This window comes from Calonectris borealis, chromosome 1, assembly GCF_964195595.1.
Source record: "Calonectris borealis chromosome 1, bCalBor7.hap1.2, whole genome shotgun sequence".
NCBI classification, from domain to species: Eukaryota; Metazoa; Chordata; class Aves; order Procellariiformes; family Procellariidae; genus Calonectris; species Calonectris borealis.
The window spans coordinates 90,266,647-90,291,154 of NC_134312.1; the positions used below are offsets into that span (position 1 = coordinate 90,266,647).

Here is a 24,508-nt window from a genome sequence, read left to right on the forward strand (position 1 = left end):
ATATATAAAATAACACCTTGTTTATAAAGCGACATTTAATTGCCACTGGCTCCCTTCCCACCCCACAAAAACAATAGTATACAAAATATAAAATATTTTAAATATTTATAAACGCCGCAAGAAAAAAATAGAACTGTACGAAAATATTTTTTTTTTCTGAGGTTCCCTCCCTGCCCTGTGGGAAGAGAAAGAGAAGGGGTACACATTTGGCCGGCCTAGTGTGCCTTGAGTCCATAGTTGTTAAGTGGGTAGGAGTATGCCCTGCCTAATACTATCCGGTCCCGGAGGAGCTTAAATAAGACATAATAATTGCAGAAAAGGATGAGGGCCATGGAGAGGGTATGGTTCCACTTTTCTGAGCGCAGCAGTGAGTAGAGCTGGTAGCAGACCACACTGCCTTCAATGAGAATCAGCAGGTTGAGCAGCCGTAATGGACGGTGAAAAAGGAACTGCAGGGAAACAGTTGAAAAGGACATTTCTATAATTTGTTGCACATACCCCTCCCAACTTTAACACTGCATAATGCTGTCAGGCATCACTGAGCTAGCAACCACTGTGCTGGGCAGAAAAAGTGTTTGTACTCCAACTACCATGCTTTAGGAAAAGCAGCATAAAAACCAAGGCATGTAAAAGTGTCATTTTGCTTGAGAAGGGAGGATGGGTGAAATAACCTATTGGCCCACTGACATACATACTTTCCCCTTTCCCTGGAAGATGTTAACTAGAACCCTCTTAAGAATATGCCACTGCCTGATGGGAGAGCTGTGTCACCGTGATGAGAAAGCACTGATGAGGCAGCCGTGGCTTCCATCTTGCCCAGACATCACTGTAATACGGCAATGGGAAAGCTGCTCTGCTGAGAACAGGTATTTTGTTTAGCAGCAAGAGGCTGTTGGGCAGCACTGAACTCTGTTCCGCACAATCTGCTCTGCTGCAGCTAGGTTTGAGCCTCTCCTCACTCCCACAATTATAACACGTCAAGCAAGAGAAGAGATACTTGCATAAAAGCGGGCATGGGACACATCTGAAGGCACTGCTACGTTGTAAGGCCCAACTGCTTTATACAGGCATCGGCTACGTCGCACCAGAACTCCTTGTGGCCATATTGTGTTTTCTGACCAGCTGCGGGGAAAGAATGCCAGAGCGTTAGCATCTGTGCTCCCAACTCCCTGAACGGGGGTTCACAGGAATGGACTGCATCTTGAAGAATACCAAAGCCTCTGCCACAAGGACACGTCCCAGCTCCCGCTGGAAAAGCACAGAGAGGTGCCCACCAGATGGACTCTGACTGAGTAATGTGAACAAATGGCTGCCAGGGCAAGAACCTAGCCCACCGCCATCGGAGGGGGCCATCCCCTGTCCCTGCACAAGGTACTTCTTCAATGGCCAAGAAGATCTCAGCGTTTGTTTCTGGGAAGGAACCAGCAGTGACCACAGGAGCTCAGACAGCTCTCTAGAGCAGATGTTTCTATTGCTAGGGAACAGAAAGACCAGCAGAATTGCACCTGTGACCCCTGGCACTGTGGTGAATGGGGACGCTTCCTCAGTAGATAAGCATTGTCGATACTTGCTTATCTACTAGAATGTCTTCTCAGCCCCTTGCTGGGCATGCCAACCCATGCCCATCCCCACACTCACATATGCTGTGGAGCATTGCTGTAGGAACCATGTTCTAGTTTCTGCCACTTGCCGAGGTGGGAAGCTGATCTGTGGAGCAGGTCGCAGTACTTGGGAGGCAGCAGCTGAGTGGTGAGCATGACAAAGGCATTGATCCACACCATGATGAGGTGCTCACAGGACCAGCGCATGTCGTAGTACTGAGTGCTCTGCAAAGAGACCAGACAAGAACTTGGCACCACTGTCACAAAACTGAGGAGGGAATGACAAGGGACATACTGCGTGTGCATCCAGCAGACCCACACCACACATTACAGGCATGCGCTTTTGGACCAGTGATTTCAGAGGGTTACAGCTTAGGAAACACTCAAGACTCCCTTCTCCTTGACCTGAAGGAGAAAGGGTGGGGGGATGATGCTGCGGCTGGTGCATCTCCTCCTCCAGCAGCAAATAACAAGGGGGTTTGCTTGCCACAGAACTGCCCCAGGAGCACCAGTTGCACCAAGAATGCTACATGTATTGTGGAGCCCTGCCCATTGCACTACACCAACTGGAGCTCGTTCCAGTTAGAAAAAAGACAGATTAAAAAAATACAACCCCCAGATTGACAAGAGGTTCTTGGATTTAGCTTGCCAAGCATCCTAGTTGGCTCTGTTTTCTAACAGGCTGAACACCAAAGCCTCTGATCCAAGCACTTGAAAGCTGGGATGTTGGATCTGAGACAGGTAACAAGAGGTTTCCCTTTTCTAGGAAGAACACAGCTATCCATCTGCCTAGGACAGAGGGTGGGAGAAGGGGAGTTAGTAAGTGGGGTGATGGGACTAGAGGTGCATCACATTTATGGCAATACCTATCCGCCAACCAGGAGCAGTACTAGTGCACTCCGGATGCAGCCATGCTCCGCTATCCGGGCTGCCAAAGGGGAGACAGAGAAAAGGGGAATTAACCAGGAATCTGGCCTGGCAGCAATTCACACAACATTCAGAAGGAGATGGCGGGCAGGGGCACAGAGAGAGCCAGACAAGAGCTACCTTCACAAAACACAGTGGCAGGAATGCCACATAGTAGGCACTGAAGAGAGAGTTGAAGAGAACTTCCTTGATCCTGCGGTTGAAATCTGCTTTTAGGCACTCCACCTCATTGCGGATGAGATCTGGGGACAGGGGGCAGCTATGGGTGGGGATAGATGTAGGATTATTGAACTGTTCTCTCAGGGATTCCCACAGAAGCGAGAGGAAATCTTTGGGTTTGACCAGGCTGCTGACAGCTGAAGCCCCATCATCCACCATCTGGTCCTGTACCAAGTAACCACAGTCCGCAGGTAGGGGCTGTGCTCTGCTGTCCTGGTGGAAGCAGCACAGAGGAACGTAGACACCAAACCTGCAGGGAAAGAAAGAAAAAAAGGGCTAAAGTGACAGCCATCCCAACATGAAGCAGGGGGCACCTTCTCAACAGATGTTGACCCTTATGAGAGGGACACCACATAGGAACCCTCAGTCAAAAAGCTAATGGCCAACTCTTCTCCTCACTAAGAGGCTAGGGGAGAAAACTCCCAAGACAGCTGTGCAGAGAAGCTTTTTTAAATCCCATTTGTGGAACCAGTGATCCCAGTGGCTCAGTCTCCAGTCACAGTAAAGGCCCCTCACGCAAACAGCATACTGCAGCCAATTTGTTTCATAAGCTGAGCGCCACCTCTTCGCATCATCCCCAGCCATTCCTACTTCCCCTTTAATCATAAGATGAAGAGACTTTTCTCTGCATGTCTTTCGGGGGCAGATTACAGCCAACAGCTCTGCTTCCCATGGTGGCTCATGCCACCCCCAAGCGGCTACGCTCCCCCCATCCTGAAGGTACAAGGTGGTGTCACTCACGGGTAGCCTAGGAAGAGAAGGTTGAGAACAGAATGGCTGCGGAAGAGGTTGACCAGAGTCCAGCAGAGCACCCATCCACAGAGGGTGAGCAGCACCAGGCGCACCATGTAGTGAATCACTGATGTCGCACCCACCTGAGAAGCCTACAAATGGAGAAGAAACATTCAGCAGTCCTGTAACACTAGTGCTAGAACACGAGCACAGGGGGTGCCTGTGGAGGAGCTGGGAGAGGGGTGCCCAGAGGCACTGTAAGAGGGATGGCTGCCCTCTTCCTCCCAGAAGTAGGAGACTGACTCTCTTACAGAGATGAACGCCTTTGATTTTATTCACGATTGGTAGAATCCAAAAGTTTCAAATGAGTACAAGTTGTTGGGCATGACTAAAACAGGGCCTTTTAAAAATCAGAGCTGCAAAGTCCCATATTGCTCTGATGATAGTCCGGGATAGCCTGAAACACATTTCCTCTTACTCTTTCCTTTAGAAGGATCAGGTCTCACCATTCATTTTCCTAAAGAACTGGAATGTCACAGTTCTCAGCTGAAGGAAGAGAAGATGGTGCACCTTGGCAATCCCAAAACTAGATTTCCACCACTCATCTCTTCGGGATATACAGGCTGCAGTCTAGTGAGGAGGGACCACCTTCAAAAGGACGGCAAGAAAGCTTGTTCCAATCTCCAGAGGGGAGAAGGCAATTGAAGTACGAAAAGATTCTTAGGGGTTAGAGCCAATAGATGGGATGTGGAAGAACTTGCATGGAAGGTTTCAATGCAGAAATTTCAGTCTATGGGAGGTTTTACGGAGGATGTGAACACAAATGAAAATGGCAGGAATCAGAGATGAAAAGAGAACTTCAGAGATACCATCTTCTCCACTCACCTATTCAACAGGACATAACTGTTCCTTTATTTTATTTATTTCTGTTTAAACTTATTGCTTAGTTGCTTAGCCTGGAGTTGTATTAACCGTTTCAGTGGACAGAACTTCCATTTTCCTCAAAATGACCTTTCTCAAACATGTATTTGGCCTGGTTCTGCTCTCACAAACACAGAAAGGGTCTCAAAATCTGAGGTGATGTGGCCAGAGCCTCAGAGTTATTGAGTAACCAGGATTGGAAAAGCATTTCTACCAGCTATTCCTATTTCACTTTAGCGTACTCAGACATCCTCCTCCTGACCTTTCCCCTCTAATCTCCTGTTCATTCTTCCAGTCTTGGCTAACCTCCCTATTTGCCTTTCTGCTACCTGACTTGCAACTCTCTCAGCCACTTCTCTGGCACGAGATAGCGAAGTACAGTATTGCACCTGCAAGGATACAGAAGCAAGTGGGACAATTTCATCTCCTCCTAGCTGCAGGGGCAACAGAGCTACCCGATACTGCAGGACACAAATGGGCTCAAGGAGAAAACTCCAAGGCAGAAAGGCATCCCCAAAATCTTAGTCCTTCACAGCCAGACTTGTTCTGGGGGAAGAAACCCTCCAGCTATCCAACTCAGAACTTTCTCAGGCCATAGATGGTCATGCTCCGCAATCAGTACTACAGGCAGGAGAGGGAACAGTGGGAATGTTACCTCAGAGATGAGGGCCCACACCAGCCTCCGTGCCAGCATCACTGTGATGAACGCCGCCAGGTGGTAGTCAATGAGGTGAAAATTCTGAAGGAGGAAAGAGAAAAGGTCTTCACCAGGGGAAGCGACTCTGAAACCACCCGGCTGGGGTGGGACTGGAAAGCTAGCTGCTGAGAGCACATTAGGACCTTGTGTAAGCATTCCCCAAATCTCTCTATTAGGGATGAGGGAGAAAGGATAAACTTCAGTAACACAGGAATGTCTCCAGAAGCAAGATCTTCCCCACATGGAGGTTCCTTCCGATGGAGAGATTTCCACTGAAAACAAAAAACCCCACCCTTCAGGAAAGTATTTTTGGGGTCAAAGAGACATCTAGGACCAGGATCCTACTATGGAGAACAGCTTGCAAGTTCTCCTGGGAAAAGCCACTGAGCAACCAGGGCAAGGGCAGCCAAAATGGAGTCCAGAGCACACCAGCTCACTTTAGCTCTTGGTCTCAGAAATGGTCTGTAGTGACCAGTGCTCCCTGATAATCAAGTTGATCTGCGAAATGTCATCTTCATGGGCCACAGGTCTGCATTAGAAGTTAATGTTGGCTCCAGCCGCATCAAGTTAGATACAGCTCTTGGACCCCTTATGATTTTTCAGTGAAGCCATCAAATATGTTCTGGCTAGAACAGTTAGCAGACTCTGAATATTGCTGTCTACTGCTGGGACTTCAAGGACATTTTAGGTGAAAAAGAATGCTTGACTTCTGATGGGAACAAACAAACGACCATTAAATCCTTTTGGGTAGGGAGCCTAAAACAGAATGCTTTTGCTTCAAAGAAAGCTGTGTCCAGCATCACGTAGATGAACTTGAAACTAACAGCTGGATAACTGGAACACCAGCACCACCTGTCGGTATAGTTAACTAAGGAACCACCTCATGCTTCCAAGCAGCAAGGACACAATATAAACTGAATGACCACTTCAGAGGCTAGCTTCACTCAGATGAGTGTTTGCTGACTCAGGTACAGGTCACTGCCACGTTGTGCAGCTTACTGGGCCAGGAAGAAGACTGAAACCGAGGAGACTGGAAAGTTTACATAAGCTGAGGACCTGACCCCCTTCCCAACTCCTCTGCTGCTGACCTGCTGCGAGATCCTAATGAAAACTTCCATTACCTCCCTTCTCTCAGGCTTCATTGTTTCTACTGGGAAGGGGCACCCACAGCAGGCTCCTAGAGTCTCAACTCCATTTCAAACCCTAGGGGCTAGCGAGGCCGTGCAAGTATCTGCGAGAAATTTCCGCTGAAGGGTCCTGCTGACACCTCTCTCTCTCTCTCTCCCCCCCCCTCCCCTCCCCCCCCGCCTTCCATGTATTTTCTCCCCTGTAAAATGGGGGATGACATGGCCTTGGCTGATGGGGGTGCGTGTGAACTACCCTTCACCCCCTTAATGTCAAATGCTTGGTGTTCAAATGCTTGGCGTTTCCTGGACTGAGGAAGCATGGAAAGAAGCTGTGTAATGACAAAGCATGAGTGATGGCATTTGCTGGGGAACTCACCAGTGAGGTGCAGGAAGCAGGGTGATTGTATGGGTACCACCAGACAGTCTTGTAGATGTTGATGTACTGAATGAAGAGGGCTACCAGTAGGTAGATGAAGAACAGGAATTCAAAGAGAAGGCTCCCATCCAATGGCAGTTCAGGGATCCGGCAGTGACGTACAGGCTCTGGAGTAATCAGGGCTGTGATCGGAGGTGCGGAGAGGCTGATGGCACTACCATTCCTGAAGCAGACGGATATCGCTCACTTGGTAAAGATTCTACATCATCTCTACCATTTTGCAGGACACGGAGTGCTTGGGGTTGTGAATTTGGGACTGGGCATTGCTAGAGGAGAGATGGCAGCAGTCTTGTGTTCATATTTCTGGCGCAAGACTGGTGGTGAGCTTCATCTTCTTCTTACCTCAGACAAAACCCTTATCCAGCATTTTCTCTAGACAACAGATTGGTCTGCCAGAGGCGCTGTGACATGCCCAGCAATATTTCAGTAAACTTGCAGATGGAGGGACAGAGGTACAGAGTGAGCAAGTAACTCCAAGCAAAAATCATTGAGGACTCTGTGGCAGACCGAGCATTTAACTACATTAAATGTAGTTACTAATGTGTAATCACTACAACATTACAGTAGCACCCAGCCTCCTTCTCCAGTATTGCAAAGTACCTGTCATCTTTCTGCTCACGGTTCCTCTCTTAAAAAGAGAGGTAACTAAAAATGGAATGGCGGAGTTCAGCCACTTCCTAGAGGCTGGCCTCTCAAGTGTTCTCACACTTCCTTCTTTCCTAGCCTTCAGAGGAGGCTAGGACAACTAAAAACTCCAGCAGACGAAACTGATGGAGGAAGTTCAGACATAAACTATGCTGTGTCTGACTGAAACCAGGATAAGCGACACTCCCCTAGGACCTTGGGGCACTGACTCCATGGTCTCAACACAGTTGCTTGCTCCTCAAGAATCTAAGACTGTGCCATCCATCCATCTGTCCCAGCCAGAGAAGTCTTTAAAGGACAAAGCTAAATGGCTTGGATCTCTCTACTCTGTAAGGATGAATCTATACCAAGTAGATGAGGGCTTCAACATGCAGCAAATAGCTTCTCCAGTCTGTTAACTTCTGTATGGAAGGAAGTAACACTGGGCATTTTTAGTCTTTACGCCAAATGTGGAGATCTAAATGTCACCATGTGTTCCTTTTTCAGCCCCCAACTTCCCCAGAAAATGGAGATGAGCTTTGCCAACTGTAAGAATTAGTTTCATCTGCAGCCAGCAAGGCTAAAACAGAATATAGGCATCCTCCTGCCCTGCCTTTCTATCACATAGGAGGGGGACTCACAGCTGAGCTCTGACACGTCACACTAACTCCCTGTGGCACTGCAGGCAAGCGAGCAAGAGAGACAAGAACTCATCATCTGCTAGGACTCACTGCTCTGGGAACTGCTACAGGGAAAGACAAACTAAGGACTGTGTGATTTCCACCCCTGGCCGTTGTGACCATGGTGAGTGGTGAAGGGTGGCTGAGACCACTTCCACAATCCTCTCCACAGGGCTGATTTTAATGCATGAAGTCAAGACAGGGGCCGCAGAGGGAAGCATGTGCCACAGCAGAACTGAGAAGAGAAGCTGGAAGAGGTTTGTCATGCAGGGTATGTTCCCTCTTGGATGGGCCAGCTCCTAATGCCACAGCAGAGGGCTCAAGGTTCCCATCTCCCAGTTCCTTGCTTTAACCACGAAGCCGCTCTCCCGTGCAGAGGTCAGAGTGGATCAAGGCTCCTAGCTTTTAGCACTGTCCTAGCCCCAGGTGTCTCAACAACTCTACCTTTGTCCTCACCTGTTCCTCAAACCAGTACCGTTTCCGCAGCTCCCGCCAACCAGCGTCTGGAGAGAAGGCAAAGCTGAACGGCTTAGCTGCTGCCGGCTGGGTCCCCTCCTTCCACCGGGCATGACCAGGAACCAATCCACTTCCAGTGCCTCCAGCAGGCTGTGCCCCGAGACCCAGACAATGATCCCGAAGCCTTCCCAGGTCTGCAAAGGAAGCAGAAACGTGACTTAAGCTGCAAACTGCTGGTCACCTAGTTCACACCCCAGCCAAGTGAGTTCATGCAAAAGGAAGCCACTCTCATACACTCAGAGCCCTGTGGGACACCCATCACCACCCTAAAACACTGTGCCATTTCAACGGCAACAGATCAGCGTCTGCTTGCACACACAGAACGGACACCACTGACACTGTGTCTTTAAAAAGCAGCTGCTTAAATTAGCCATCAGCAACTGCTAGCACTTCCTGTTGGCTAGAAAGCACCACTGAGCATCTCCAGTGCTGGAGACCGCACAGCTGCGTGCCTCGTTTCAAAAGCAAGCCTGGGAAGAGCCCTCTCCCTGTTCTGGTGTAAGGAGCTACTAGAGCTTCACATGTCTTTTTAACCACCCAATGCATCACTTGACAGGCTCTGATGCTGGTAGGTGATTTGGACCCCCTCTGCCAGAGCTCTGAACAGACAGACTGGTCTCCATGAAGTTAATTGCATGGTTTAGCTCCCTTCTGTGCTGAGAAAGGCCGACTGACGTGACAGTAGGGTGTCCATTTAAAAGTGGTTCTAGTTAGCAGAGTAGTGCAGCAAAACACACATATATGCATGTACTTCACGTGCACATACAGGTAATCACATATCCCAGCCCTCAAAAAAAAAAAAAAAAAAGAATTAAAAAGTAAGCCTGTAAATATTTATTTATTTTAAATGACAGATTTAAATTAATCAGTTCCTTAAAATGAACTAGTATGAGAGAGGCTGGGCAACTCAGAATATCAGTAACAAAGGTGGATTCTCTGTCACAGACTTTATCACTTCCCATATGATTTTGCTTTTGTTTCATTGGTCTCCCACAAGACACTGCAAGAATTTCGGCAGTCAGGTAAGTTTCTGATGGCTAGCAGACATAAGAGAGTGAGGGGCTGAACTGGAGTGCGAATCCAGAAGTCATTCCAAGCACGCGTGCTGTACAGAATCAAGACGCTGAGCGAGCATCTTGCTACAAGGACTCCGGTGTGTCTGCATGTCTGCAGACTAATCAGCTGCCCTTTTGGCAAAATATCATAGCCAGAACCAATCCAGGGTCCAAAAAAGCACCCCCACCTTCTGGGAAATTCTGGATCTAGCTTTGAAATTTACAAATGGAACCTACTGTCTATTTATAATTCAGTTATCACCTCCTTTAAAATCCTGAGAAATCACAGCTGGTAGAAATGCCAGGAAGTTTGCTCAATGAGTCACATCACTGTCACCACGAACACAGTGTGCACAACTATTTTAAAAAACTCCCTCAAAGAATCGTCCTTTGTATTAAAAGTTCCCATCCTTTGTCTCTTTCAACAAAAATGAAGATGTTTCAAAAGACGAACGCTTGCCACATATCCACACGAAGGTCCTTGCCAGAAAAAAAAAAGTAAACCAGAGATCCTGGGGGGGTGGGCAGGGAAGGAATTGTGAAATTGCATGAAAGCAGAGAGCAAACATTGGACAATTTGGGTTCGGAGGAAAATAACGTGTTTTGATAGACATTATAACTCTCATTATAATTCCAATGACAACACAACAGAGAATTGAAGCCTTCCTTACCTTTCTAGTCAAGAGTCTAAAGCTTTCAGAGGACTTTCTTTTGGATGTTCTAGAGTTTTATTTGGGAATATTTGTATTTCAGGAATTAACTATGAACAGGAGAAAATTCTCCTGCATGCACAAGATGAGCAGGAGCAGCAACAGACAATGCAGAATTCATTTAGGGCATCCAGACACTTATAAGCAGCTAAGGTGAAGAAAAAAAATGAGAAAAACCTCTAAAAGGAGCAACTTTGAAAGCCATTTTAAGCCAAATTAAACTATTACAGGGACTGTGGAAGCTAAAACAATTGGTCTGATTCAGCCTACAGGATATTTATGATAATGGATGCAATACGTTGGTGGTCTAATTAGTGGTATTAACAGTGGGAGGTATTTTATGCCACATTCAAGAATTTATGTAAATAATTTAACAGCTCTTATTAGTACTATCCCATTAATATGCTCCACATGCTCGCCAATATAGACACTTGGACACCGAGTAATCGCACTTCCACCCTCTGGTTTTGCAAACCAGTAAAATGCAGGTTTCTACCAGTAAAAAAGAATGCCTGTGGAAAGGAGCCCTCCTTAATGTTAGTGCACCATATTTTAAATGCACTTGAATAAGCCCTTTCACAGTGATCCGTGAACATGTAGACTGCTCAAGCAGTTGCTCAAGCCAAACTTTAAATAACTTTATTTCACTGGAGTCAGATCAAATTAGGTAGGTGTCTGTTAGAGCAAAACCTGCCTAAGAACCATTCCTTTTTTGTTTGCTTTTGTTTTGTAAAACTAGCCACACAAAACTGAAGCTCCCCAGACAAAGTTAAACAAAGCAGTGAGATTACAGATCAGTTTGACTCTTAAGTCTGCTTTTTTTGGCCTTGAACCATCAACAGCCCTCCTTTTTGAGGAGACAGACATGGGAAAAAGCCTTTTTATACTTTTCAATTAATAAACAAAGGCATGATTCTACTGTGAAAAATATGCTAACAAGGAAAAAAAAAAGCATCCATGACCCTTTACTCCAACAGGTAAGATTCCTGTGTGCATCCAAGTCATACTAAGTATTAATAAAGAGCCCGCAGAGCAAGCTGGGAGGCTACCAGGCTCCTTTCTCTGTTTGCAGAGACCCCACCCCATCAGTGATCTTATTTTATATAGAATCACAGGCAGAAAAAGTGAGTAATGGAAGATAATCATAGAATCATAGAATTGTTTAAGTTGGAAAAGACCTTTAAGATCATCAAGTCCAACCATTAACCTAGCACTGCCAAGTCCACCACTACACCATGTCCCTAAGCACCACATCTACACGTCTTTTAAATACCTCCAGGGATGGTGACTCAACCACTTCCCTGGGAAGCCTGTTCCAGTGCTTGACAACAATGCTTTCGGTGAAGAAATTTTTCCTAATATCCAATCTAAACCTCCCCTGGTGCAACTTGAGGCCATTTCCTCTCGTCCTATCACTTGTTACTTGGGAGAAGAGACCAACACCCACCTCGCTACACCCTCCTTCCAGGTAGTTGTAGAGCGCGATGAGGTCTCCCCTCAGCCTCCTCTTCTCCAGGCTAAACAGTCCCAGCTCCCTCAGCCGCTCCTCATAAGACTTGTGCTCCAGGCCCTTCACCAGCTTCGTTGCCCTTCTCTGGACACGCTCCAGCACCTCCATGTCCTTCTTGCAGTGAGGGGCCCAAAACTGAACACAGTATTCGAGGTGCGGCCTCACCAGTGCTGAGTACAGGGGCACGATCACCTCCTTAGTCCTGCTGGCCACACTATTTCTGATACAGGCCAGGATGCCGTTGGCCTTCTTGGCCACCTGGGCACACTGCCGGCTCATGTTCAGACGGCTGTCGACCAGCACCCCCAGGTCCTTTTCCGCCAGGCAGCTTTCCAGCTGCTCTTCCCCAAATCCATAGCGTTGCCTGGGGTTGTTGTGGCCGAAGTGCAGGACCTGGCACTTGGCCTTGTTGAACCTCATACAGTTGGCCTCAGCCCATCGATCCAGCCTGTCCAGGTCCCTCTGCAGAGCCTTCCTACCCTCCAGCAGATCAACACTCCTGCCCAACTTGATGTCATCTGCAAACTTACTGAGGGAGCACTTGATCCCCTCGTCCAGATCATTGATAAAGATATTGAACAGAACTGGCCCCAATACTCTGAGCCCTGGCGAACACCCCTTGTGACCGGCCGCCAACTTAATGGACTTAACTCCATCCACCACAACTCTTTGGGCCTGGCCATCCAGCCAGTTTTTAACCCAGCAAAGAGTATGCCTGTCCAAGCCATGAGCAGCCAGTTTCTCCAGGAGAAATGGTGTCAAAGGCTTTACTAAAGTCTAGGTAGACCACATCCACAGCCTTTCCCTCATCCACTAAGCGGGTCACCTTGTCATAGAAGGAGATCAGGTTAGTCAAGCAGGACCTGCCTTTCATAAACCCATGTTGACTGGGCCTGATCACCTGGTTGTCCTGTACGTGCCATGTGATGGCACTCATTGATCTGCTCCATAACCTTCCCCGGCACCGAGGACAGGCCTGTAGTTCCCCAGATCCTCCTTCCGGCCGTTCTTGTAGGTGGGTGTCACATTTGCTAACCTCCAGTCAACTGGGACATCCCTGGTTAGCCAGGACTGCAGATAAATGATGGAAAGTGGCTTGGTGAGCACCTCCGCCAGCTCCCTCAGTACCCTTGGGTGGGTCCCATCCAGCCCCATAGACCTGTGTGTGTCTAAGTGGTGTAGCAGGTCGCTAACCATTTCCCCTTGGATTATGGGGCTTCATTCTGCTCCCTGTCCCTGTCTTCCAGCTCAGGGGGCTGGGTACCCGGAGAACAACCGGCCTTACTATTAAAGACTGAGGCAAAGAAGGCATTAAGTACCTCAGCCTTTTCCTCATCCTTTGTCACTATGTTTCCCCCCGCATCCAATAAAGGATGGAGATTCTCCTTAGCCTGAGAAAAAAGCTTTTCCTGACAAGACTCTCTAGTCCATTAATGTGATTCCACATTGTTCTTCCCAGTTCACCTATAATTTCCCTCAAAAATAAGTCACATACTTGTAGTCCCTTCATCGTCAATATCCCCAGAACAGAAACTGCCTAGCTTCCAAGATCTCCTCTCCCAGGCAGACGTGGGTATCAAAAACACACAAGAAGGATCTGGGGACTAGCTACAGAGCAGTGGAAGGTGGCCCTGTCCATGCACAGGGAACGGATATGGGTACAGACAGCTCTTCGGTCGTAGAGCGGGACTTCGCTCTTTCTTCGGGACAGAGACAAAACCGTCAGCTGTGACATGGTTATAAGAACATCCAGGAACGTAAGGCATCAGACCCTCTGATTTCCAATTCATGCTTTTAGGACTACAGAGAGCACTTGGGCATTTTGTTTCTCTGCACCAAAACCCCTCCTCCCCATCAGCTCCCCAGCTATCCTGATGAGGCAGGATCAAGGCAGGCAAGAACCACAGCTATGAGCAGGGCTTTACTGATGAAGAGCTAGGCAGACGAACTATCCACAAGTTCAGAGGGGAAGCAGCACGCAGGCCTGTCCTGCTCCCCAGAGACCATCACTCAGAATCATGTTCCTACATCAGCAGCTGCCCAAACAGCTCTTACAAGAGGCAAATCAGGAGAGAGTCAGTGACTCATCAGAATGAAAAGTCTGCCTGCTTCCCCGTCTCTTTGCTGGAACCGCTATAATGCTCAGCCAGTTATTTTGATGGCATTAACGTTTTTTAATTGGAGAAAACTCTGAGCCTCCAATCCTCTTGGGAAGCTCACTGCACCGAGGCGTGAGAACTCTCAGAGCCTGGAAAACATTCAAGAGGCTCTTCTGGGCTCCACAAGTCCTACAACCAGATACTCTCAAGAGCAGAAAAGGAAATGTGGCCATCCTCACTTGCAGTGACACAGGTCTCTCGTTGCAACTCTCCATCTTGATCAAAGCAGCCTTCTTCCTGCCGAGTAACCACGTGATGTCTTGGGGTGATGCAACACGTTGCCTCTGTGGCCGTTAGCGAGGGAGCTTTGCCTGCCTCCTCCTCCTCAGCAACACAGAAGCTCCCCAGTGTTGTCTGGGTTGCTAGCAAGACTTTCCTTTCAGGGTGTCCATGCTTTATGGCTACACAGGCATGGAAACACATCTGCCACCTGTGCAGTGCTCTCTCGCCCGGAAGCACAGCGGGCCACCCCCGCGACACGGCTGCAGACCACTGAGACGAAACACAGGCAACTACCAGAGCTGACGAAACACCATTGACGTTCCCAGCCCCTCCGGGTGCTAGTGGTAATACCCTGAACCACAGCTAGCATCGAGTGCGGGACAAAAGGATAAAGGAACTGAGAGCGGCGCAGGGAAAGTACAAGCCAAGGAGCATGGAAGCAGCAGTGCAAGAAGCAGCCATTCAGTGCCACGGCAAGCGGCACCGCCCATCTGCAGAGCACTCCTGCATCCAGGTATCTGGCAATTCCTCCCCGCGCTGCAGCAGCTGCCTATCCCCCTGCTGTCAGGAGCACTGGTTTCTAGGTAATTTTTAATTTTCCTTCAAAAAGGAACATATATCCTGGAACTGGACTGTCTAGATAAGCTCCAAGGCGCGAGCTCCCAGACCACAAAGGCAAGGTACCATTTAAGACCTTGCTGGCTCACCCTGGCCTGAGTGAAGGGCTCTGTCCCCAGGGCTGCCACTGAACAGCACAGCCAGCACCTGTACAGCTTCTGAGGATGCTAATGGGCAATGCCCATAAGCAACCCCGCAGGTTACAACAATTCACTATGTCCCTGACAGTGGCTTACGTAAAAAACCTTGTCTGCAAGGCTGCAAAAGACAGTTACTAGCCCTTGGTGAATCCGTTTCTGGAAGTATGGGAGGAGGAAAATAGGGTAGGATTCTCTAACCTTTGGGATTAAATATATACTGTAACAATCGTGACCTTCAGCTGGGAGACAAGCAGTTCTTTCTCCTCTTCCTCCCTCCTGCCCCCATCAGTCTCCGAAATTGAAACAAGCAATGTAAAAAGGTCTCTTGCTTACTAACGTCCTCACTTCAAGTCACTGTAGCTACCTAATCCCAAACTTGCATTTGTCCAGCAATCCTAATGTCTTTGCAAATTATCAGCGAAGCCACCTTATAGTCAAGTTTTCTTTTGAACTGCTGTGAGTCCTAGTTACTGTGGCTCATTTTTACTTCCTTTTAGTGTGAGCCTTTTATTTATTTATTTAAATAAAAACATTTTGACAGCTGGAAAAACTGAGACACAAAGCTGGTAACCGATACACTCAACACAATGTCACAAAATCGAGAAGGGAACCTAGGAACAGCGATGGCTGCACCCATGCTTGGTCACGAGGCCACCTTGTCAGCCCCCTCACATCTGCCACGCCGAAAGCCGAGAAGCTGCAAAACTTCTGTGGAAGCCCCTAACTTGGTTTGGGAATAAAATAGCATTCGGTTGTTGCGAGGGAGGAAACAACCACAGGTTATCAGCTGGAAAGCTAAATATTTGGCTTGCGCAGAGCTCCCCCAGTGCTAAGTCAACACAACCTTTCAACTCAGGCTGGCTCCAAAGGCACACACCCGCCACCTGGCCCAGAGCTCGGCCCCGGCCCGGGAGGCAAAACCGGTTAGGAGGGAGGTCTCCCAAGTCAGCACATTATCCAAGCCCTTGTGCCGTACAGAGCGACGGATTAAGAAGGAGATTCGGTGTGGAGACAGAGAAACCCCCATAAAGTGCCGCCCAGGGTCAGGCGAGGAGGACAAGAGCCGGGCGGTGAATCACTGCCATCAGGTGATGCACCAGCAAGGCTAATTTTTGCTCAGTGACTAAGAACCAAGAACCTCCCTCTGTAACAACAAAACCAACCCAGCAAGACCAAATCAGCACAGGCTGATACAGCACAACTCTGGCTGAAGAGGCTCCATCTATCAGTCCTCTACACACGTGCCAAAACCGAAGGGTGAAAGTAGCAAGAAAAAGGCAAGATTTCACAAACAGCATATATACTGTATGACTCATTTCAGGCATCTTCAGCGAGGAAGGCTAGAGCTGAGCAGACAGATAACTGGGGAAAATAAAAGTTCTAGCTAAAAACAAAGTGAAGGCAGCGCTTGCCGTTTGTAGCTGCCACAGTACTTCAAATACCCACCAACAAAAATGGGAGCAGGAAAGAAAAGTTTTCCAGGAAAAGCCTCTCCAGCAGTAAGCTCAGTTCAGCTCATTTTGCAGTCGTGCTCTTTAAGGATGGGACATAGATTTAAGTTCTTAATACTCCAGACCAAGAAATTTATCCAGGAGATTGAAACAGCAATTATTAAAAATGGAGGGGGATTTCCAACCCAAAGCCTACACATTCCTTAAAAATCCCCTCACCCACCTTACTTCAGGGGGTGCAAGGAAGAGATTTCCAGAGGTATGCAGGAGATATGGTCCTCTTCAGAATACAGATGAGTTCAACTCTTTGTGAATTGGAGGAAAGATGATACACACACTAAGCACTCTTAATGAACCTCTGGCAAGTACAAGAACAAAGCCGCGATTCCTGGAGTAATAAAATAATACCTCATAACCATATAATTACCTTGTGCAACTAACTGCTGCATGAGGTCAAAGCAAACAGTTTAGTAAGACTTTAATGAATGACTACAATAATTTTAAGAATGAAAACAAGAGAAATTATGTTCCAAAAAAAGCAAAAAAAAAACCCACAACACAAGGTCCTCAGGGCTCATCAGCTACAAGTGGCCAATAACACACTTCTCACCAAGACATGTATCGCACAGTTAGCAAGACATTAACATTTTATTTGGCTTCTTCTGATCTATACAGCAACACTCACAGCCAAATACTGGATCTGGGAATAAAGAAAGCATTGGCTTGCTCTTGTGCGAGAACAAGTCAGAATTGCAAAGTTGAGCTTTTGCAGCAGCAGAGGGAAATGCAGGCCTGACCAGTTGGGTCACGGTCTCTTTTGGTCCTACAGTTCCCCTGCTTCTAAATCAAGTGGGGAAAGGGACAGCGAGTCCAGCCTCATCCAGAGCAAGAGGCTCAGACTAAAGGGCTGGTGGGAATTACTGAGCTAGACATACGGTTCTCAAAGACAACCTGCACTGTTGTCTGAAAGCTCGGGAGAGTTTCAACTTCAGATCCAAAACAGGATGTGGATATGTAACAACGCAGAAGTTTTAAGCTCCAACTCCACGTGTATGTTACAGATAGAAACAAAAGTTCACTTTAGAAAGGGACACTGGTAGTCCCTTTGCTAAAACACAAGGACGATGCATTAGCAGACACAACACAGGCAAAGCTATCAAAGGTGGCCGTTAATACAATTTATCAACACGCACTCCCAAGTAGGTCTTGCACCAAAGCTCTTCAGTAAACACTGGGCACAGGCACAGCACTGCTGAAACACGGCCGATCGCTCTCCGTTACACCGTGCAACACACGGCGACTGGGAAAGGAGGGGAATTTTGGCTATGGACACTGAGATTTTCTTTTCCAACTTATCAGGGCAAATGCACAGCAAAACAGATCACTGTGGGGGGGGCAAGAAAAGATGCTCTTGCCTTAAGAGCCCATCTTACAATTTTCAGCCAAGCAAGCCACCAAAATATGCATTCTCCTCCCAGCCCTGAACACATAGACATAGTCTAATGGCCTGAATACCAGACTGCAAGCCAGGAACAATTTTGCTTTTTAATCTCTCCTCTTCAACTGACTTCCAGGGAAGTTGTTTTACCGATTTAGACCTCAATTTCCTTATCACAAACAGGATAAACTGTTCGGCAAGTATTTCTCCTCCCAGGGGTCTCTGTACGTAGTAGTAAATAATTTTTACAGTATTATTTTAGTGCTTTAGACAAGCTTTTTTTAAAACAAACAGAAGCAGCTTTCCTGCTGGTTTTGCTCCTCTGCCAATCCCTATGTTTAATTTAATGGAGATCAGCCATGATGAGAAATCACGGGGAGTCACTAGGATTTTTCTATTTTGTCCTCGCATAGCTAAAAATAAAGCAGGCATCTGCCATCTGCAGCAACGAGTTTGAAAGCATGGAGTAAAACCCAAGGCAGAAACACTTCCTTGAGCCTTACCCCAAGTCATCGCACTGGGATTCATATCGGAAAGTATCAGTGCCACAACGATTTGCATATCCCTGACACCATGGAAAAGCAAAATTATTGCAGGGAATTCTAAAAAAATTGTAATTTGCATAAATCATAAATTTGCATTAAAATATAAAACACATATGGGAATACATCAACTCCCCTCTACTTGCCTCTTAAATAAGAGGTACAGGTAATGTACAAGTTCCCCACAAAATGGCAAAGGTCTTCAATTCAACTTCCAGTGCTCTTGTAGGCGGCACTCAGAATGTCGTACGACCATTTACAGAGCAACTAATCTAGCAGATCGGGAAAATGCAATAGGATACGTTAATCCCTGGTATAATTAATTATACCAAGACTAATTTAGCTGTCTGAATCTGCATACATGCTCCCTTATAAGTATTTCTGGGCCACAGATGTCTACTGACGATTTTGCTTTAAACCAACCATTTCAAACCCCGCAGCATACATGGATGGTGCTGCACCATGTTAGCCAGCACGGCTTTTCTGGCTAGCTTGCATAATACTCATTTCCCACCAGAAGTCTCGTTTTCCGCTTGCAACACGTTCAGCCCAAAAAGTCAAAAAAAGGTTGGAAATGACTCTCCAATGACTACACCCCACAAAGAATGGCAGGAAATCTTTCAGGCGAGTTTGTGATAGCTCATGAGCGATTTGGCCAAGTCACAGAGCTACTAGAGATTTACCTCTGGTTTTCAAAATCCACCTGCTAAAAGCTGTACCACTTACCTCGTTGTGGTACAGTTAGAAATAAATGGACTAAAGTTCCCATCAGCACAAGAGACCCGCTGCGGTTAGGTGAACAGAGAAGAGGAGAGAGCTAACTTCATGGCACCATCCATTACTGTGACAGGCCAAACTCTGCAGCCAGAGAGCGGATTAAGGAGATGGCAGAGGGAAGGGATCACCGAAAGAAGAGGAAGGTCGACTGTTGTAATTTCGTATCTTCCTTACCGTTTCTTGTGCATAAGAAGCACTGCAGTACTGTCATCAAACTGTATCAGTTCTCCAACTGAATGGCAGTAGAAGGAGAACAAAAATTGGGCCTCAAAAAGGAAAATATGTGTAACAGAGTATCATACTGTACAATTAAGTATGACAGATCAAGTAATACTAAAGCCTAAAGATCCCTATTTAAGTAGATTCTGCAAGCCAAATTCAACCTTCCTCTGTATTTCTCAGTCCATAAACATGCCAGGATATAAAATTTCACAATGGAAAAACAAAAGAATGGTCAGAAATCGGTAATATTTTTAAGACCAAATGTTCTAAGAGTAAACAAATTCAGCCAAATCTCTAAATTATTTTCTTCAGTGCTAAAAAGCACATGCATCTTTGTACTGACAAAATACCTCTTCTTTAAATCCCGAGTACGAATCCAACCCCTCCAATTCAGAGTTTCACATCCGTAAACTAAAACTGAACCACATGCTTGTAACTGCCAGAAGAAAACTTTTTTCCAGGATTTCATGATACTGAGGCACAGGGAAAGCACTGAGACTGAGGAGTAGGACAGTCTCAGAATGAGTATTATCTTGTTGCTTTGCACCATATACATTTTTAGGAGCTGTAACTCTACAGAGTCGTACTGAGTGGCCCAACTGGCTTCTGAACTGAATGCTCATGGAAATTGGGAACCACCTTAACAAACATTTCTAGCACATACGCTCTTGCTGTATTCTCAAACATCCATATTTGATGCAGAAGAAAAAAAATGTTAGTTCTATAATATCCAGACTTGAGTTGCCCAAGTTAATTTGCAATACAGACACTTTCAGAGGAAGATTTGTGTTCAGTGCTGCTCAATTCCAAAAACAGCAGAAAGGTGTGGGTTTTTTCCCTTCAAAAACTACATACACAATTCGATTCTCTCTCTAAAATTTCAGACCAAAAAACAGTGTCTGAAGAAAGCATAGACAAAAAAGTGATTAGGCCTGTCTGCTTTTGAGTAATACATAACAGTATAACTATATTGGCGATGTTACATCAGCACATATATTGCTAATATAGGCAGGCCGCTAAGACGAGAATAGCGTTATTTCCTTAGCTACCACAGGATGCCATTAGTGTCTCTGTAACAAGAATAATTCAGCAAGGTGCTAACCTGTACATCGCAAGAAGTTTTTAAAAGAATTTATCTTCTTACAAGCAGAATAGAAACATACTCCGCAAAAGTAGGAAGCAAAATGTTTTATCCCCATTTTACAGTTAGAAAGACTGTAAAAAATAAAAAGTAAAAAATAACAATAAAAGGCCTGCCTTTTCTAAATTATCAATGATTTTGAATGCTCAGGTTGAGGCAATATAGACACTTCTATCAGCAGGAGTGTGGATACCCAGACATTCTGAAAATCAGGTCTCAAATGTGTGCAAGTCACTAGGAGGCTTGCAGACCTCTGTGGTCTTCAGATTAGGAGTATACATCATGCTGGACACAGTTACCTGGGTAAGTGATATTACCCGAGCTCCTCCAGACCTGAACAGCATCCACCTTCCATGCTGGTTTGCACTGCAAAACCCCAGGCAAAGATGCTCAAGAACAGAAACAAGGAGTAGCTGCATCTACATCTGAAGAACTTCCAATTCAATAAGGGGCAACAAGGAGCAGGTGAAGTGTCAGCCCAACTCCCAGAGGTCAACATCGCCTCGCTACTACTTTGGCTCCAGCGGGCCCAGGTTTTACCAGCAGAGCATCATCGAATCGCGACACCAAGCGCTTCGGCTGAAGGAGCTGGCACTGCAGAGGAGTGGCTGAAAGGAGAAACGAGCATCAGAAGCAAAGCTACTCCAACAACAGGAGTGCCAGGAGGTGAGCAAAGGAGCAGACTGCAGATTAAAGGGCTGGGGTCCTGCTCTGCTCTTGACATTCTGGAACTGAGCCATTCGAGTCCCATCCCCATTACCCTACTACCGTACCCCTCTCCCAGAAAATCTTTTCTGATCACAGCGAGTTAACAGACCTGAGCTGGTTACAGAAGGGATGTCTCGTCTCCATAAACTTTACGACTCATTGCTTTGGAATATAGGCATCTCATTCCTTCACTTACGGTCGTAACAGATGCCTGTGATTCATGACAAAAAGACATGCACGAGAGTGATCATAAATTGCAAACAAAGCTGCCTCTGTTTCAGCTACAGGTTTACATGTTAAAACAATGCTGGAATAGTGAAAGTGCTACCTCATGTAATAAGGAAAATCATTGGCCTAACTGCTATCCTACATAATGGAGTATGAGTGATACACTGTTTTCTTAGCGGTACAAAAAAGAACAGCCATAGAGATGTGCACCCGCATCCATTCTGAAAACGGTACCTTACAGCGGGTTAGATTTGCCTAGACTTACAGAGGATTGCCTTAGCTCTTCATCTTCCACAGGACGGTGCTCTCTCCTACCTCCTCTGTAGGACTGATTACATAGGGACAGTGTTTTAAAAGCCCAAAGCAAACCTACCCATGGCCCCAGACCAACCTCCTCGCGTTGAATCCACCCGCCGCTCTGCAACGCGCTCGCACCTCTTGCTTTAACCCAGACGCATCAGGAAAAGTCCAAAACAAGAAGCCCGGGACCCGCTGCCGTGACTTACCAGCAGGACCAAACAAAGCCAGAAGAAGCCTCCCCACCGCACACAGACACACACCAAGTTTCAGGTAGGCGGGAAGCGGCCCCGCACGCACGGGGCAGCCTGCGAGGGCTCCGGCGGGAGGCGGCTCGGCCGCCCGGCCCCGCACCGCCGGGGCAGGGTCCCGCCCCGCCCGGCCCGGCGGACCCCGCCGCCTGCTTCGGTCGCTCGGGCTTTCCCGGAGCGGAGCTGCCCCCAGGGAGCGGCGGTGCCGGTACTCACACATCCAAGCGCGGGCGGCGGCGCGACTCGGACATCAGCCGGCAGCGGGGTCCCTTTCCGGCGGCAGCGGCCCGGCGGCGAGCCCCGACCCCCGCAGCCCCCCGGACCGCCGGCGGGGGACGAGGCTGCGGCGGCGGGTGCCCCTCCTCCCGCCGGGCAGACCCACCTCGCCGCTGCCCGCCGGCGCCCGGCGCCCCGCGGCGGGGCAGGAGCAGAGGCGGGCAGCCGCGGCCGGCCTGCGGGGAAGGGAAAGGAAGGGAAGAGGAGGCGGCCGGGCCCGGCCTCGGCGTCCCGGCGCGGCTCTGCACACCGCCGGCTGCCCGCGCCGCCGCTGCCGCCGCCGCAGCTGCCCGGGAGACGTGGCAGTGCGGGCTGATGCTCTCATCACAGGGCGACAGGCGGCGGCGGCGGCGGCAGCAGCAGCAGCAGCCACCGCGGCGGCCGCCGGCCGCGGCCGGCCCAGGGAGGGAAGGGCGCCGCGGGGGCGGGGCGGCCGCGCCGCGCCGCCATCTTGGTGGTGGCCGCAGGGCCACCCGGCTGCGTTGGCGGCGGTGTTAGCCTCGGTCCTGCCGCCAGTTGTCCCTTCTGCTGGTTTTTAAACCCGTACGTTGGCTAGGCCCAGGCACGTTGGCTAGGCCCAGGCAGGAGTCTCCAGGGGAGATGCTCCGTCTCCTTATTTGCTTTTTGCTGCACCAACAACATTTTTGTTGCTCTCGAATCACAAGTAATAATAAATCCAAAAAGCTCCACGTTTTGCATCATGAGATGCTAAAAAAAAAAAAAAATTAAATCATAATTAACTGCTTCATTACAGCCAGCAAAATCTTTTGATACCATGGCTGAACATCAGCAGCCTTCTGCCACTGCCACCCTCAGCTGCGGTGCCACGCAGATGCCACAACTGGAGGAGGCCCAGTATGTCGGGAGGTACGCGCGGGTACTCGGGACAGCCTCGGGGCACTGAAAGACCCGGTGAAGAGCGAGCGGTGGGGAAGGGACATCGGGTAGTATCTGCAATAGCCACCAAGCGGCAGCAAATAATCAAAGGTTGGCGATGGTTGACACGAAAGCAACCCAAGGCTTTCCTGGGCAGCATTCAGCAAGTGACTTCTGGGCCAGCTTGTAGGTGCCAGCTCAAAGCTGGTGAAAAGGTATCTCTTTGAATGATTAGCTTTCACAACCACAACAAGAAAACTCTCCGAGGGAGCGAGAGGAAATATTGGAGGAAAGAAATAATCTTGCATGTGAGCAATAGACAATTCTGCATAGGGCTGTACCACTTAAAAGTTTTACCCTGAGAACCTGGTACCTCAGGCTAGGCAAGTCTATAATAAATGGTAGAGAGCTGGCCTGACCAATCCTCCTCTCTATTCTGTTTTACTTTTAAAATGATGGTCTGGAAGGGACTCTGATAAAGTCTCATTGGCTTATAAGTGTGGTTGGGCGTCTTTCTAATTAAAGAATTCTCCCTCGTCATTCCCTGCCAGCAGATCAGGGTCTGTCTTTCACGCATTCACTTTCCTTCCTCCAGCCTCAGCAGCATCTTCAGATAATTTTCATGTCTACAAAGCGGACCACAGCTGCCGTACTCTGAACAGACCGCATATGCCTGCCTGCCTGCCCTCACACCTCAGCTTTGCTCATTCTTCTCCCTGTAGCCACAAAAATGCCCAGTGACATCCCAGCTGTACCAGCAGAATGTGGCCGTGGTCCCTGTGTCTGCACCTCTGTAATACACACCTTGTACTAGGAAATCTGCCAAAGCATTCTATTGTTCTGGATCAGCTGGAAAAAAAAACAAACTAAAATGTGAAATCTTTCAAAAAATAAATTGTTCTTAACCTCAGTCCCGGTGTCTCTAAGGCCTAAGGCCCCTGCTCCAAGAGAAAGCTGCTCTTTGTGTAAAATATGCCCAGGAGATCTTAGCTGATGGAGCTGTGCAGCAGGGCACAGTAAGGTAGGAGACAGAGGTCTGTGCTAATTCCACAGGGGGGAAATTCCTTCTCAGCCGCAAATCTGAACACCGGTTTAAGTCTGGATACGTGCAGAAGAATCTTACAGCTGCTATGCATTTTGACCCAAAGAAGAAACTTTGTGTTATTTGTAAAAGATAGACTAATGACCTGACAACAATTCTGACTGGATGTTTTAAGGTTTACACGCCCTCCTCCCTAGCATACTACTCATTAATGGTTATGCATACAGAATTCAATGAAATCGTATGGAGACTTGGGTGCCTCGTCTTTTCCTTTCTCATTCTCACACGGAAACAGTTTGAGCCCAGGACAATTGCAGAGTGACAATTTATTCCCATCTATCCTTGATAACGCTATTTCAGAAACA

At 47.8% G+C, this 24,508-nt stretch overlaps 1 protein-coding gene and 1 long non-coding RNA gene across 3 annotated transcripts; one reads left to right on the forward strand and one right to left on the reverse strand.

Moving 5' to 3' along the window:
• Positions 1–201: 201 nt before the first annotated feature.
• On the reverse strand, positions 202–22,258 carry TMEM39A (transmembrane protein 39A). 2 transcript variants are annotated; one of them, XM_075166752.1, is made up of 9 exons: positions 22,166–22,258; positions 8,421–8,614; positions 6,601–6,823; positions 5,056–5,139; positions 3,489–3,631; positions 2,649–2,997; positions 1,639–1,826; positions 1,002–1,122; positions 202–449 (listed from the first exon to the last, which is right to left on the reverse strand). In XM_075166752.1, exons 2-9 carry the CDS (start codon positions 8,531–8,533, stop codon positions 216–218), a joined length of 1,455 nt encoding a protein of 484 aa, XP_075022853.1. In that variant the 5' UTR covers positions 8,534–8,614; positions 22,166–22,258; the 3' UTR covers positions 202–215. The 2 variants fall into 2 exon arrangements, with proteins under 2 accessions (XP_075022853.1, XP_075022863.1); XM_075166762.1 differs by lacking the exon at positions 1,002–1,122 and having other exon boundaries at positions 363–449; positions 22,166–22,235.
• Positions 22,259–22,651: 393 nt separating this feature from the next.
• Positions 22,652–24,267, forward strand: LOC142089810 (uncharacterized). Its single transcript, XR_012676318.1, has 3 exons — positions 22,652–22,889; positions 22,980–23,316; positions 23,697–24,267. It is a non-coding gene; the product is annotated as an uncharacterized LOC142089810 (long non-coding RNA).
• The last annotated feature ends 241 nt before the right edge of the window (positions 24,268–24,508 follow it).

What these genes read in the sequence shown, in the direction of transcription:
- TMEM39A (XM_075166752.1), bottom strand. Translation starts at nt 8,533, where the DNA reads ATGCCCGGTGGAAGGAGGGGACCCAGCCGGCAGCAGCTAAGCCGTTCA. An exon ending in GGTACTGGTTTGAGGAACAG is followed by an intron (nt 6,824 to 8,420) that starts GTGAGGACAAAG and finishes CGTCTGCTTCAG; the next exon opens with GAATGGTAGTGCCATCAGCC. An exon ending in TGTGGGCCCTCATCTCTGAG is followed by an intron (nt 3,632 to 5,055) that starts GTAACATTCCCA and finishes CTCCATTTGTAG; the next exon opens with GCTTCTCAGGTGGGTGCGAC.